At 44.9% G+C, this 13,565-nt stretch overlaps 2 protein-coding genes across 3 annotated transcripts; both read left to right on the top strand.

Moving 5' to 3' along the window:
- The first annotated feature begins 246 nt into the window (after nucleotides 1-246).
- On the top strand, nucleotides 247-3,321 carry LOC142960657 (CAAX prenyl protease 2-like). 2 transcript variants are annotated; one of them, XM_076102608.1, is made up of 9 exons: nucleotides 247-745; nucleotides 825-927; nucleotides 1,057-1,089; nucleotides 1,585-1,668; nucleotides 2,258-2,330; nucleotides 2,418-2,585; nucleotides 2,699-2,770; nucleotides 2,916-2,978; nucleotides 3,066-3,321. In XM_076102608.1, the coding sequence occupies exons 1-9, from the start codon at nucleotides 609-611 to the stop codon at nucleotides 3,284-3,286; spliced, it is 954 nt and encodes a 317-aa protein (XP_075958723.1). In that variant the 5' UTR covers nucleotides 247-608; the 3' UTR covers nucleotides 3,287-3,321. The 2 variants fall into 2 exon arrangements, with proteins under 2 accessions (XP_075958723.1, XP_075958724.1); XM_076102609.1 differs by lacking the exon at nucleotides 1,057-1,089.
- A 5,827-nt stretch (nucleotides 3,322-9,148) lies between these two features.
- LOC142959906 (uncharacterized) lies at nucleotides 9,149-13,468 on the top strand. The gene is made up of 2 exons (XM_076101419.1): nucleotides 9,149-10,313; nucleotides 11,403-13,468. The coding sequence occupies exons 1-2, from the start codon at nucleotides 9,893-9,895 to the stop codon at nucleotides 13,265-13,267; spliced, it is 2,286 nt and encodes a 761-aa protein (XP_075957534.1). The 5' UTR covers nucleotides 9,149-9,892; the 3' UTR covers nucleotides 13,268-13,468.
- Nucleotides 13,469-13,565: the final 97 nt, after the last annotated feature.

Below are 13,565 nucleotides of genomic sequence, written 5' to 3'. Positions count from 1 at the left end.
TATTGTTTGCTTGCTTGCGTCAGGATTTTGATTGATTTTTTTTTGGACACAACATGAAGCTGTGAAATATAATACAATTTGGGACAACTCCTTGGCCATGAATACAGCCTGTACTTTTTTGTCTTATTGCACTGGATTGCAGTAGAAAGTGAAACATTCCTGTTGTTATGGCACAAGTTACACACTAAATATTTGTTTTAATTAAATTACCAATGTTTTTGAACAGTAAAAAAAGTGAAGGCAGGTTACCAGCTCAGGTTAAACTTACCCAGTGGAAACATTTGAATAGGCTCATGTAAGCTATGGTGTTAGATAGGACGTAGTTTACAGAAAGTCTTGTGTCCGCTTATTTTACTGAAGCATATATCTTTAAAGTGAATCATTACAGTGTGTATGTGGAGTGTGTGTTTGTTTGTGTGTGCATGTCTGTGTGTACACGCACACCTGTGGTCTGTCCCCTCCCAGAGTATTAGAGCTAATCAGCTTGACTCTGCAGCACAGATCTCCACTTTATAGGGATATGCTAATCTTAAATGACAGAACCAATGCGTTAGCTGTAGCTCAGCAGGAACCTCCTGAAGCTCTGATAGCAAACCCTCAGTTCGGTCATGCTCGAACCAGGACATGGCCCTATGATGCAGGTGGAGCACACCCATACAAGGTGTTGGGTGTGTGTGCTGAGCTGCCTTCTGCTCGCCTGCCTGTACGTTGGCAGCTTGTACGTCTGGAGAAGCAGCTTACCCAGGTATACAACTCACCAGCAGAGCTGTGACAGTGCCGTTAGACTGGACTATTAAACTGTTTCTATGTGTGCTTGTGCGCAGGGATCATCCCGGTTTGATAAAGCGTCGCTGTGCCAGTGTGCTGCTGGTCTCTGCACTGTCACCTGCAGTGGTGAAGGCATGGATGCACTGGGCTGATGTCAAGGTGAGTACGTGAACAAAAACATTATCTGCATCTCCCTTCTCTTCAATTCTCCAGTCGGCACTAGTTTAATGCAATAAACAATGTCCTAGCAAACCGCTGAGAATTAAACTCCATTTCGATCTTTGACAGGCTTTGTCCAGTGAACATTACAGAACACAGCAGGTGATATGCACTCACTCTATTGCGTTATACTGAAGTATTATTTTGTCCGGCCCATTTATATCAATGAGGCTATAGGCTCAGACACTCTCAAACTAAATCCTCCAAAATTAAACAGTTTAATCAACACCTCTTTAAAACGTTAAACAAAAACTAAACATGGCCTTCATGGAGGTAGGATTCATTACATGACTGCTGTTTTAGACTGCATTAGTTGTATCTAAGTGTCCCTAATAAACTGACAGCTGAGTGTATATATGCTTATTGTCTGTGCTAAATTTATACCAAAACAACGCAGTAAGCTGCAAGGGATTTATGTCTTTCTTAAAGTCACTTTACAGAGGGAACTGAACCCTGACCGTCCAGGTGAAGGACAGTGGCCTCACTCCTGGGGGCATAAGGTGTTTTGTGAGGTTAAGCCTGGAGTCACACTGGCTTAACTTCATAATCACTTTAGGTTACAAACTATGTTAATAAAGCTGCATTCTGCTCCTCCAGGTCGATGCGTCTGTGTGGCAGTTGATGGGAGTTCGTTTGGAAGGTCTGGTTCCTGCAGCCGTACTGCCATTACTTCTAACCGTGGTATGTCCGAGAGTCTCAACCCAGATTAAACCTTGACGAAAAACATTTCTGTCTTTGCCAATCTTTTATAGAGGACAGCTTAGCTGTTAGATGTACAATAATTCAACGATATGCAACTTGAGCACCTGCTTGTCACAGTTGATTTCATGAAGGTACCACAGGGCTTGGCTAAGAGTGCTGATTTCATCGAGAATTCTTAGATCCAATTCAGTGTCTGACCCGATTTAAAGCTTAATATCCAGAGTTCCCATGAAACAACATTCACTTTTCTAAAATTGCTTTTACTACCATATTTTTCTTAACCTGTTAGATGTAAAGTCAACCAGAGAACCTCTTACCTTGTGGATCCCGTTTGCCTCTTAGAATGTTTTATTTATGCTGCACTAAAGCAGTTTGGACATTTTAGAGATTCAATTATTCCCAATACGATACAGCATGACTTTACAACCTCCATTAAATTCCCATGTGCATGTTTAAACCACATGTCTAAAAAAAATGTGCCCTGTAGCCTCATTATCCTTTCCTTAAATCTTTTTATTATATACTTCCACTGGATGTAATAAACAATTGATTTTACTTTAAACATCAGGTATTTTATCTCGGCCCCCTGGTTCATTCTGTGATAGACAACCCCGACGGCTTCACACTGCAGTCTGCACTAAGTGAGTTATATATTATGTCCCGGTTGGGTAGTTTTACATGTGTGCCTGCATGCATTTGATGTGTAAGTCAAGACTTTACTTTCCCAGATGTTCAATCATGGATGCTGTGTGTGGGAGATGCAGTGTGGCTCAGGAACCAGGTGGTGGCACCGGTGACGGAGGAGCTGGTGTTCAGAGGGGCCATGCTGCCCATGCTGGTGCCCTGCACAGGACCCACAGCTGCCATCTTCATGGCCCCTCTGTTCTTCGGTGTTGGTATGGCAACCAGATTTTCAGGCTTATATTTACATGTTAGCAAGGGCTTTATTTATTTTTTATTTGACATAGATGTTTGCCTCAATTCATAGCTACTTTACTCGTCATTCTAGCCCACTTCCACCATATCGTAGAGCAACGGCGCCTCCACAAGGACAGTATGAGTGTCATCCTCTTGGTGTCAGGTCAGTTGGCTCACAATACTCTCCTCAAAGCAAATTTATTCAAATGAAGTTAGTATTCTATTTTGGGATTTTAGTACATGAATGATTTAACTTTAAAATTCGACACGTTTCATGGGGGAAATAATTCTGTGCTGTTCTGTTGTAGGGAGTCAGTTCTTGTACACAACTGTGTTCGGTGCCTTCACTTCCTTTATATTCATGAGAACTGGTGAGAGAAGAACGGCACATTAACCTGCTAGCATGCTCACGTACAGTACACACCTCATTGCACTAAATCTGTAATCTCTTTCTGAAGGTCACGTTGTGGGTCCAGTTTTGTGCCATTCGTTCTGTAACAGTCAAGGGCTGCCTGACATCAGCTCGGCCCTGCAACACCCTCAGCGGTCTGCTCTACTTTTCTCGTATCTGATGGGGCTGCTGCTCTTTCTGCTGCTTCTCTTCACGCTGACAGACCCCTTCTTCTATGGTGCCATTCCTGTCTGCAGCCTGGCTACCCCCGCAGCGTTGGCATGCTAGACTAAATAAAATAAAATATACTCCTCCTCTTAAAACTTCTTGTTTTTATTACGATGGATTTCATTTTGTGTTGGGTTTTCAAATAAAAAAAGTATTTTTATGTGGTGTGTGTGCATTTATAGGTGCGTGGGTGGATGTGTGCATGAGAAGAGAATGATCCTAGCACGTCAGACATTTCCTGCATGGTTGGAAATATTTCCTACTGTATTGAAACACAACACCAGTACAACTTTCAGTGGCTGAGAGAGAAATTGTGTGTGTGGCAGAGAAAAACAGAAAGTGAATGAGTGAGAAGGGAAGGCAATGGAGGAGACAGCAGTAGAGAAAGACACATATGGAGAGAGTCAGACAGACAGAAACACAGACACAGAGGCTAAGTAACACTCCAAAGGAACCAAAATGGAGAGGAACAGCTATGCAAGTCACTTTGTTAGGACAAATAAGGCTATGAAAGACAGGCTTGTGAGAAAAAACTGTTACAGCCAGAAGCAACACGGGCGATGCCAACAGAGATTAAGAGGAGAGAAGAGAAAAATAAAGGAGAAAAGAAAAGATGGAGGGGGAGGATAGGGGAAACATTAGTGTGTCCCCAAGGAAATTTAGAATGTGGAGTAGCAGATTTGAGGAGGAGAGGGTTCGACTGAGAGGTGAAATGTTGTGTTAGACAATTAAGATTTATGAGTCAGGCTGATGAGCAGATTATACAAAAAAATGTGTATAACCCAGACCAGGAAAGGCAAAAGCAGGTTTACACAGAGGAACAGAGCTCCAGACTATAGTTAGACTATAAATAATGTATTTAATTTCTCTTCATTTCCCTGCATGTGAAGCACCCAAAACACATAGTCTCATGTCTTTTGTCAGTTTCAGACTTTTTTTTTGTAGTACGAAAGACAGATAAAAGAAACAGTAAGACATTTTGGGACATGTACTTATTTGCTTTCTTGACGAGAGTTGGATGAGAAGATCGATACCACTCTATTGCTGGAGCCAGCAGCGGGTTAGCTTAGCTTAGCATAAAGAGTGGAAACAGCCAGCCCGGATCTGACTGAAAGCAAAAATGTTGGCAACTCTAAAACTTGGTAAATAACATGTTGTATCTAATCCATGCAAAAGCCAAAGTGTAGAACGCACAATGCGTTGGTTTATAGGGGATTCTATGCCGAGCTAAATCTTGGCCAGAACCAATTGCTAGGAAGGACACCAGTGTTGACCCAAGGAGTCGGATATAAAGTGTTAATTAGTGTAATAGGCTAGCTGTTTCCTGTCTTTATGCTAAGCTAGCTGGAGTGTAACAGCACCAGTTCCCCATTACTTCTAATAACAACTGGTCATTGCTGTGAAATGTTGGAAGGTTTAAAGAGAACAAGGATGTGTTTTTTCATATCTTTATTTATCCAAGGAAATACTGCTGACTTCTCATCATGCTCTCTCACTGCTTCGCTTTCATACATTTCAACTCAGTCATAACTTGGGATCTTTCCTGTACAACAAAGTCTTGAGCTGCTGGCCGATGAGAGTTTGGGGATTTGGCGGACTTTGCTGCTCAGGATCAAGCTTGTCAGCTGTTTTTGCCAGAAGCAACTGTATTACCTATCTTACCCTACATTTTTCCCAGAGAATTACAGATTAAATGTAACAACCTCCGATTTGGCAGCCATGTGATTTGAAGACAGCAGAAATAATAGAGAGCAAAGACAAACAGGCTGTTATTTGACTTCCCCGCACAGAGCTGGCCTGCAGAAGATTTCAGCATTGTGGTTAGGGAATGATTTACCTCCGCTCTCTGATGCTGACTCAGGCAGTTTACTGATTCCTTGCCATTTCTTTCAGAATAGCTTTTTGTTTTGTGAAGCACAAGCTGAAAATAGAGTTCAGGTTACGTGAGGGATGTGGATGTGGGGTACAAATGTAGTTTCAACAGGAGACGTCTAGAGAGAATAGAAGGAAATGGTGCAGAGAGAAGTCAGACGTGTGGCGGGTTACCTCAAAGGTCCTTCACATCCGACGTCTGTCTGTTTGTCTGAGCCTTTGTGTCCTGACCCTTTCTTGTGGAGTCGTCATCCTTTCTCCCCACTGTTAATCCATTTACCACTATACACACACACACACACACACGCACACACACACACACAAATGGCTCCGTTTCTGGGGAAATATGACTGTATCACGAAAGACACTACAAAGTGTAAGATGTGTGTGTGTGTGTATGTGTGTGTGTGTGTGTGTGTGTGTGTGTGTGTGTGTGTGTGTGTGTGTGTCTATGGAAAAACTGAGCCTATCATCTGGAAAAGGAATAATCTGTCAGGAATCATGCTCTCCCAGTGCTCTCTCTCCATCTCTGTTTCTGCCTCTCAGCAGTTCTTTCAACCTGAACAGTTTTCTGGTGATTTTTTTTAGCAGAGTTTCTATTGGTCTGAGGTTTGTTTAAACATGTGTGATTCTTTACGTGCAGCAAACTCCAAACTCCAAGGTGCATTAGTATCACCCGAGCCTTTCTTTGCTGCTTCTGCAAAGCTAAAAAAAGGTTTTTGGACAGATAGAGCTCGATCACTGCAGTTTCCATCAGCGACCATGTTTGTTTTAAAATTGCCATACGACTCCAAACCGGAGAGTCAGGAGCAGCTGTTCAAAGATATTCATTGTTTCCATTCTCCATTTTTGTTTTTATTGCCAGTTTAAAGAATGCAATGCAAGAATACTTGTAGATGAGAATGAGAAATGAAGACACAAATTAGATTTTCCAAACCCTCCCGGTGCCCAGTTTGTTGCCAGTTTACAATCTGAAAATCTCAAATTGTTCCAGTGGAGCTGCTCATTGGATAACAGGAGGAATCTGTGTTGGTACTGGGCAGCTTTTAGGTGTGGACATGTGTGAAACTGAGCATGAAGGAATGAGGACATGGATGAAAAGCATGCTTTGTAAACTATTAAGGTTAAATAAAGGTTAATAAAGTTCATCTGGCATATAGACGTATAGCTGCGAGCACAGTTACCAACGAGCTCACACCTCTAAAAGTGTCTCTTAGCTCTTTTAGCTGATGGTCCAAGCAACTGTGGACATCAACTGGCAGGGAATAATTCCTTCTGGACTCATCCATTCCTTCCCAGTCTGCTCAGAAATTTGTGGTGAAGATTTGTTGACAGTCTGGGTGTGGATGGAGAGCACATAGATGTCTGCTATGAGAGATGAAACATATGGACCTTGTAGACGAAGTGGATAAAAGTATCGTCTTTTTCCTCCACTCCACAGAAATCACCAGGAATGCCTAGACTCCGTTATTTAACCACAAGGCCGCAGCTAATTGCTTCAGTGTGTGTGCGTGTGTGTGTGTGTGTGTGTGTGCGTGCGTGTGCATGACATAAGACCCCGGCGGTTGGGGAAAATGAACAACTGACGTGTCCTGCTGTATTTAATTTGGTGCACACGGTTCAATAGGCTTCAATGGGGTGAGTCTGAACTGCACTGACCCACGGCAGTAAGGAAATGCAGTTTCGTTGACATCAGTGTGGAAGCTTGGTGACCTCAGGAGAGAAACAGAATGACAGAGCAGAAATATATTTTCCACATATGCAATGAATTGTGATTGACATACAGTAGATTTAGCAAAGTATTGCCTGAAATTGTGCACTGTTATCCCTCCATCATGGCTCTGCCTTTGAATGTGGCCGTTTGTAAACACTTTTGCATTTCAACGTGACTGGACGACACATTGCACAAACTAGTTCTTTTCTAGCATAACCCAGCCTTTAGTCTTCTTAGATACATGTCACAATGGTCTTTGAGTGAAATGTCCTTAAGTGTATATTCAAGTGTCAGCAATCCAGACAGAACATCTAATCAAGAACAGCTATTCAGCAAATAGAATTAGTGGTTGAAGTGAAATGGAGAGGCTTTGGAGCTGGAAGTTACAGTTCAGCTGCTTGGAAGCTAGAAGTTGAGAATATATCAGAGCCAGTAACGACATGTGGCAAGTGGTTAGGAGTCAAGGAGCCAGACAGTAGGCTGTGACCTAGGAGGTGAAGAGAGTCAGAAGATCTGTATGTTCCATTAGAGGTCTTCGAGTCGGGAGATAGAGCAGCTTGGAGGTACTGTATGTAGATTCATGTTAAAGAGGGGAATTGGGAGCGCAGGACTGTGGAAAGGAGAAGTTTTGTCTGCTCCATCAATTACATTTCTGGAATGTGTCTCTGGGGGCATGGCAGTCTGAGCAGGAGGAGGGGTCAACCAGGCCTGTGCGATAGAATAAACAGACCAAGAGTGGGAGGTTTGGGGCAAAAGCTGGGGGTCTCGGGGAGAGATTGCTGACTTGGGAGCCCAAATAATAAGACTAAAAGAGAAGAGGGGGAGAGGAGTAGCAGGGAGAATATACGGAAGGGGAGGAGAGGATACAAGAAAGGAGGGACAAGGGGGAGATTAAAGAATAACAAGGAAAGGAAGAGAGGAGACAGAGGAGGATGGGGGTAGTCCAAGAAAAAGAAATTTAGAGGATAACAGGCAGAGGATGAGGGATGTGGAGGAGGAGGAGAAAGAGGTGGGGAACAAGACTAAAAGGCTCTTTAGGATCTCCAGGATCCTGAGGTTTTATGTTTGCTTCCCTCTAGTTCCAATGGTTGTTACATAACTAGAACAGACTACTGAATTGTTCGAGGGTATTGTATACATTCTGTCTGCCAAAACCAGCAGGCCACAGCCAGCCGACACATCTGGTGAACACAGATAGAGCACAGACCACTGCAGCTGATAACGGATTCAACTACTCAAATAGCATGACTTTTCCATCTCATCATCCTGCGTTGAGACGCTACAGCGACACATGATAATGACATCAAGCTGCCCTAAATTGTGTTGTGGCAGGTCACACTTTCCACAGAGAAGGGCTATTGTTTGCCCAAGCACTCTTCCACTTTGCTGTACTGTTCAACAATTCAGCTTGTTTGTGTGTGGTAGACCTTAATTTACAGTCTCTCGGCCAGTTGTTTCCCCCGGCAGCTTTAAATCTGTAACATTCCCATCAGCTGCTGACTTCATTTGATGTTCCTTTTTTATTTTTTTAAAATCCAAACTCACCTTTAACTTTGCACCAGGTGTACCATTCATGGCGGACGGATCATGTGATGGCCTGCTCCCCAGCTACTGAGAGGTCAGGCTGATGCACATCTGGCATTTTCTGTTTCCTCTCCTCCATATGCCCCTGAGTGGTAGCAACACACACACACACACACACACACACACACACACACACACACTGAAAAACTCTATACTCTTAGACATCTGTGCCAATACGAAGTTATTGTATGACAGCATGAAAATTAACTCACTCACACACACACACACACACACACATACATGTGCATAGTCCAACAGGTATTCCCTTTCCATACTCAAATGTTTCCAATGGACTGTTAAAAGTTCCAGTTGGTATGTGCTTGGTAGAAAGAGGGAATGAAGGGTGGTGGCAGAAAAAGAGACAATAGAGCGAAAAATGGGGGAGATTAAAAAAGAATGAGAATAAGAGAAATAAATATAGGAACACAAAAAAAAACAAATGCTGACAGGGAGCAGGAGAATCAGGCAGAAAGACAGAAGGTGGAAGAGAAAAAGAAGAAGGGGGAGACGATCTTTGCATCTCTCAGAGCTGACAAACACTTTCCACTCCTGTGGATGCTGTGCAGCGTGCACTACTTGAAGGTTATGTGTGTGTGTGTGTGTGACTAGATGAGAGTGCATGTGTGTGTGTCTAAAGCCATAGGCAAGATGGGGGGGGCAGAATGGTGCCGTATGGTTTTCATAACTCTCTGAGGCTTTTCAATTTTGTAACCCCCCCCCCCCCCCCCCCCCACACCCACACACACAACAATCTGTCAGCCCCTCCTGCCGTCCCTTATACACTCACACATTTTACCAGCCCCCTCTTCCAAAGAACTCACAATTCTTTTTCCTCTACGTAGCCTCCCCCCCTTTCCCCCCTCCCCCATCTCTCTCTCTCTCTCTCTTTCTGAGGTTCAGTCAGGAAGACAACTTTGCAGAGGCGAGAGAGCCCTGGCAGGATCAGATACAGGAGAGGGTTTCTGTAACTGAAATTCATCACTTTCATATTTGGAGTCTATTTATCTCTTTTGGACTCACTTGAAAGACAGATTGCTCCACTGAACAATTTTGAACACCGGACTATACTGGTATACTTCTCTGGACTTTAGTTTGGACTGGACTGGACACAACTGGACTTCACTGGTTAGATGTATAGGATCTGGTGTAATCTGCTTCATTGTGGCAGCAGTGCTGAAAGTCTGCTGATGTACAGTAGTTTGACCGATTCTGCACCGTAGGGTTTTTTGTCTGGGGCTTGGGCAGTTTTGGATTTATCTGCCTCAGATTACTTTGAGTAAAAGTTCAATTAGACCAGATTATTTATTCAAATACATTAAAAGGATATTTTAAAAAAGTCTCGATTGGCTAGTTGCAGTTTGACTAAATTGACTGAAGTGGGTGAATTTGGTTTCAGGTTTGTTTGAACAGGAGGTCAGAATAAATTGTTATTTTTTTTCTTTATCAGGTTATTTATTTTGATAGCAAGGTTGGAATGTTGGCCTAGGTTAAACTGCATGTCTTGGTGGAGGATGCAAAAGACCATAAGAAGCAGCAGCAGCATGCCTCTCCTGTGTGTCCTGTGGCTGCTGATGGTCTGTCTGGCTCCTGGAAGCCAAGGCCAGAGGCTGAGGGAGACGGAGGGGGAGCAGCCAGCAGCCAGCGCTCAGCTGGCGGAGAGAGACGTGCTCTGCCACCAGGAGGGATGCTACACCGTCTTCCTCCAGAAGAGAACCTTCAGGGAGGCTGGGCGGAGCTGTCGGGAGCGAGGTGGGACCCTGGCAACGATGCACACCCGCGAGGCAGCGGGTGTGGTCCATGAGCTGCTGTCGGCCATCGAGGGAACCAGGTCGAGGCTTCGCCTCTGGATCGGGCTGCATAGGCCGCCACGCCAGTGCTCATCCACCCGACTACTCCGAGGATTCGTCTGGGTCACAGGCAAAGTCTCCCCTTTTTGACATTTGACCCTTCAGTGTCAGTTCAATTGAGCCATTTAAGTGGATTTTGATAACTCAGCTCAGAAAAAAATTGCTCCAAAATAGGGAAAGGTACATAATGGTTCCAGGTTTGTAAGAATCTAATGGAATAACTGTGGGTCAGTATGAGGCTGAATCTGTTCGAAAAGGATTTAGTTAGTGAATCACCAGATTAAGTTGGTTCAGCTGTGTTTGCAGACTTACATGTACAGAACTAAATTTACCAATGCTAGATTCAGGCCTTTTTTTTACCATACATTGTAGTTTTAAGTGAATATGGACCTGTGATGATACAACAATAGACTTCCCTAAACTTAAATCAGCATTGACAACCGTTAGGCTTTCTTCAATAATACTACTTTCACACACAGAGACAGACACACAGACACAGACATATCATTTGTAACAAGAGTTTATGAATAGATTATGCTGGCCCCTGACCCTAACTTCTCTGTCAGACTTTGGTACCCGGGCCAGCCTCCAGCTCTGCACCGACTAGATGGTTATTACATTAGCTACTTGTGTTTCACAGAGACGGAGCTGGCGCGACAGGGGAAGTCGAATTCCCTTTTGACCTCACTGCTCGACCTGATTTAGTCGTTACAGAAAACTTGACCCACTGAAAGCCAGATTGTTTAGTTTTTTTGTGTCTGCCTTGGTCTTTGAGTGAGAACAGACATTACATTTTAAAGAGTTATGTGGTCAACTTAGCTGTTTTTTTTTTTGTTTGTTTACCTAAATTATAAAAAATCATGTTTCTCACTTATCCCTGGGAGTATCTAGCATTAGCAATGAAGGGATAGTTTTGGAGGGTTTGATATGGAGGTTTGTTCCTGTTCATATATATACAGAATATATAGTCGCCTATTTGGCGACTCCTTGTGGTGGTAACAACAAAAACACTTTGGCAGACCACAATGCAGGCTGCTGTAAACCCCCACCCCAACCCAGAATAAATGACAATGAATAGGGCAACATCAACATATAGACTGCAGGTTGTTGTTTTTCATAAAGTCACATAAAATATACTACACATGGCAGCTTTAATCAGAAGCTTCAGGATTAACTCTTAAAATGTTTCATATAGATCTGAAAAGCAAATTAAATACTAGAAGAGAAAAATCAAAGAGGGAATTTCTACTTTTTACTGATCATGGTCCTTGTCTTTATCTTCCCACAGGAGACCAGGACGGCCAGTTCACCAACTGGCTCCGTGAAGACACCCCTGGGACTTGTGCGGCCCCTCGCTGTGTGGCCATGACCGTCCACACGTCTGAGAGTGGACGTGAGAGCGCTGACAATTTCCGGTGGGTCGACGGCTCCTGCGCGCTGCCGTTGGATGGATACGTTTGCCAGTACAACTACAAAGGAATGTGTTCACCGCTGGAGGACGAGGGCCGTGGTCCGGCTCTTTACACCACCCCCTTTCACCTTGTCAGCACACTGCTGACCCACGTGCCCTACGGCTCTGTAGCCGCTGTACCGTGCCCTGCAGACGCCTCAGACCCAGAGGCCCGTGCTGAGCAGACAGTGCTGTGCATGGAGAGAGACGACGAGACAGTGGGCTGGTCCAGGGACGCCCCGCTGTGCTCATCTGGTGCAGCTCCGCAGAACCAGGACTGGTGTAGCGAAGACCATGGCTGTGAGCAGTACTGTCAGAACACAGACACAGACTACTACTGTTACTGCTCTGAGGGCTTCACGATAGATGAGGACGGGTACAGCTGCAAGCCTGATCCCCTGAGCCTAACTGACCCACCTGAATTATCCGCTGACTCCGCCGGTCCCACTGAGCAGCCCCACATCAAAGAGGTCTGTGTGAAGATGGGGTGTGAGTACGACTGCGTGGAGACACTGCGGGGCGTCCGCTGCACATGCCCCCACGGTTACCAAATGGGTCCAGATGGCCGCAAATGCTCTGACGTAGACGAATGTCAACAGCAACCGTGCACGCAACTGTGTGTCAACATCCCAGGCACCTTCCACTGCATCTGCCACTCCGGCTACCAGCCAGACGACGAGGGCGAGTGTGCGGACATCGACGAGTGCGTCTATGAGGACAGCTGTGAAGGCCCTTGTGAAAACACAGCGGGGTCCTTCACATGCCTGTGTAACCCCGGGTACGTGTCGGGCATTGGAGAAAAGTGTGTGGATGTAGATGAGTGTGTGGGGGAGTCGCCCTGCCAGCAGCAGTGTCTCAACTACATGGGAGGGTACCAGTGTTATTGTGACAATGGCTACAGCCTGCAGTCAGATGGGCTTACCTGCCAGCCTTCGCCTGATGATGGAGAATATTCCACCCTGACCCCTGACCCCGGTGACTTCGCTCACATGCCCGAATTGGACCCTGACCATGATATTCTTTGGGCCACCTCATTCACTCCGGACCCGAACTTTGAAGCTGACACTAACTTTGACGTTGACTGGCTGACAGAAGCCCCTGAAGCCCCCTCCCCTGACATGGCTCATGGGTCAGACAATCATCTGAACCAATGGGATGCCCTATCACCAAAGCGATATCAGACAGTCCCATCCCCAACGCAAAAAGACAACAGAGGCAATGAAATTGATAATGAGGCTGAAGCTAAGACTGAAGGTAGTGAAGCTAGAGATAAGGAGGGGGCTGAAACTGCAAACGGGTCAGCCACTGGAACAAAGCAGGGAGAGGGATCTGAAGTAGATAGCACGGAGGAGGCAGGGGCCGGATCTGCTGCAGGTGAACGCAAGCATGACAAGAGCTGGTTACTGGTGGCCCTGCTGGTGCCTCTGTGCGTGTTCCTGGTAGTGATGCTGGCTCTGGGGATCGTCTACTGCACCAGCTGTGCTGTGGACAAGAGCCTGAGCTTCTCAGACTGCTATCGCTGGGTACTCCCTACAACGCCTCCTGACAGGAGGGCTGGCAAAACCCAAGCATGAACCCTAAAATAAACAAACACACACAAATGTTTTTTCACATTTCTCTTGTGTATAAGCAAGGCTGGTCACTAAACCTACCATTTGGATATATAGCCAACTACTTTCTGTTGCACACCCCTTGTAAATAATTCACTTTCTGATTGTGTTTTTAGAATTCAATAAAACCAATAAACTGATGAAATGCTGTGTGGTTTTATAAGCCTATCTGGGTTATAACAGAAAACAATGTCCAATTAAAGAGGATGAACAAATGAAAGTGTGTTTGAAAAGAATGTGTGGTTACGGTTTTATGGATCCA

This window comes from Anarhichas minor, unplaced genomic scaffold, assembly GCF_050575085.1.
Source record: "Anarhichas minor isolate MPS153535 unplaced genomic scaffold, ASM5057508v1 ptg000027l, whole genome shotgun sequence".
Taxonomy (NCBI): Eukaryota; Metazoa; Chordata; class Actinopteri; order Perciformes; family Anarhichadidae; genus Anarhichas; species Anarhichas minor.
This window is presented reverse-complemented; position numbering and strand designations above follow the sequence as displayed.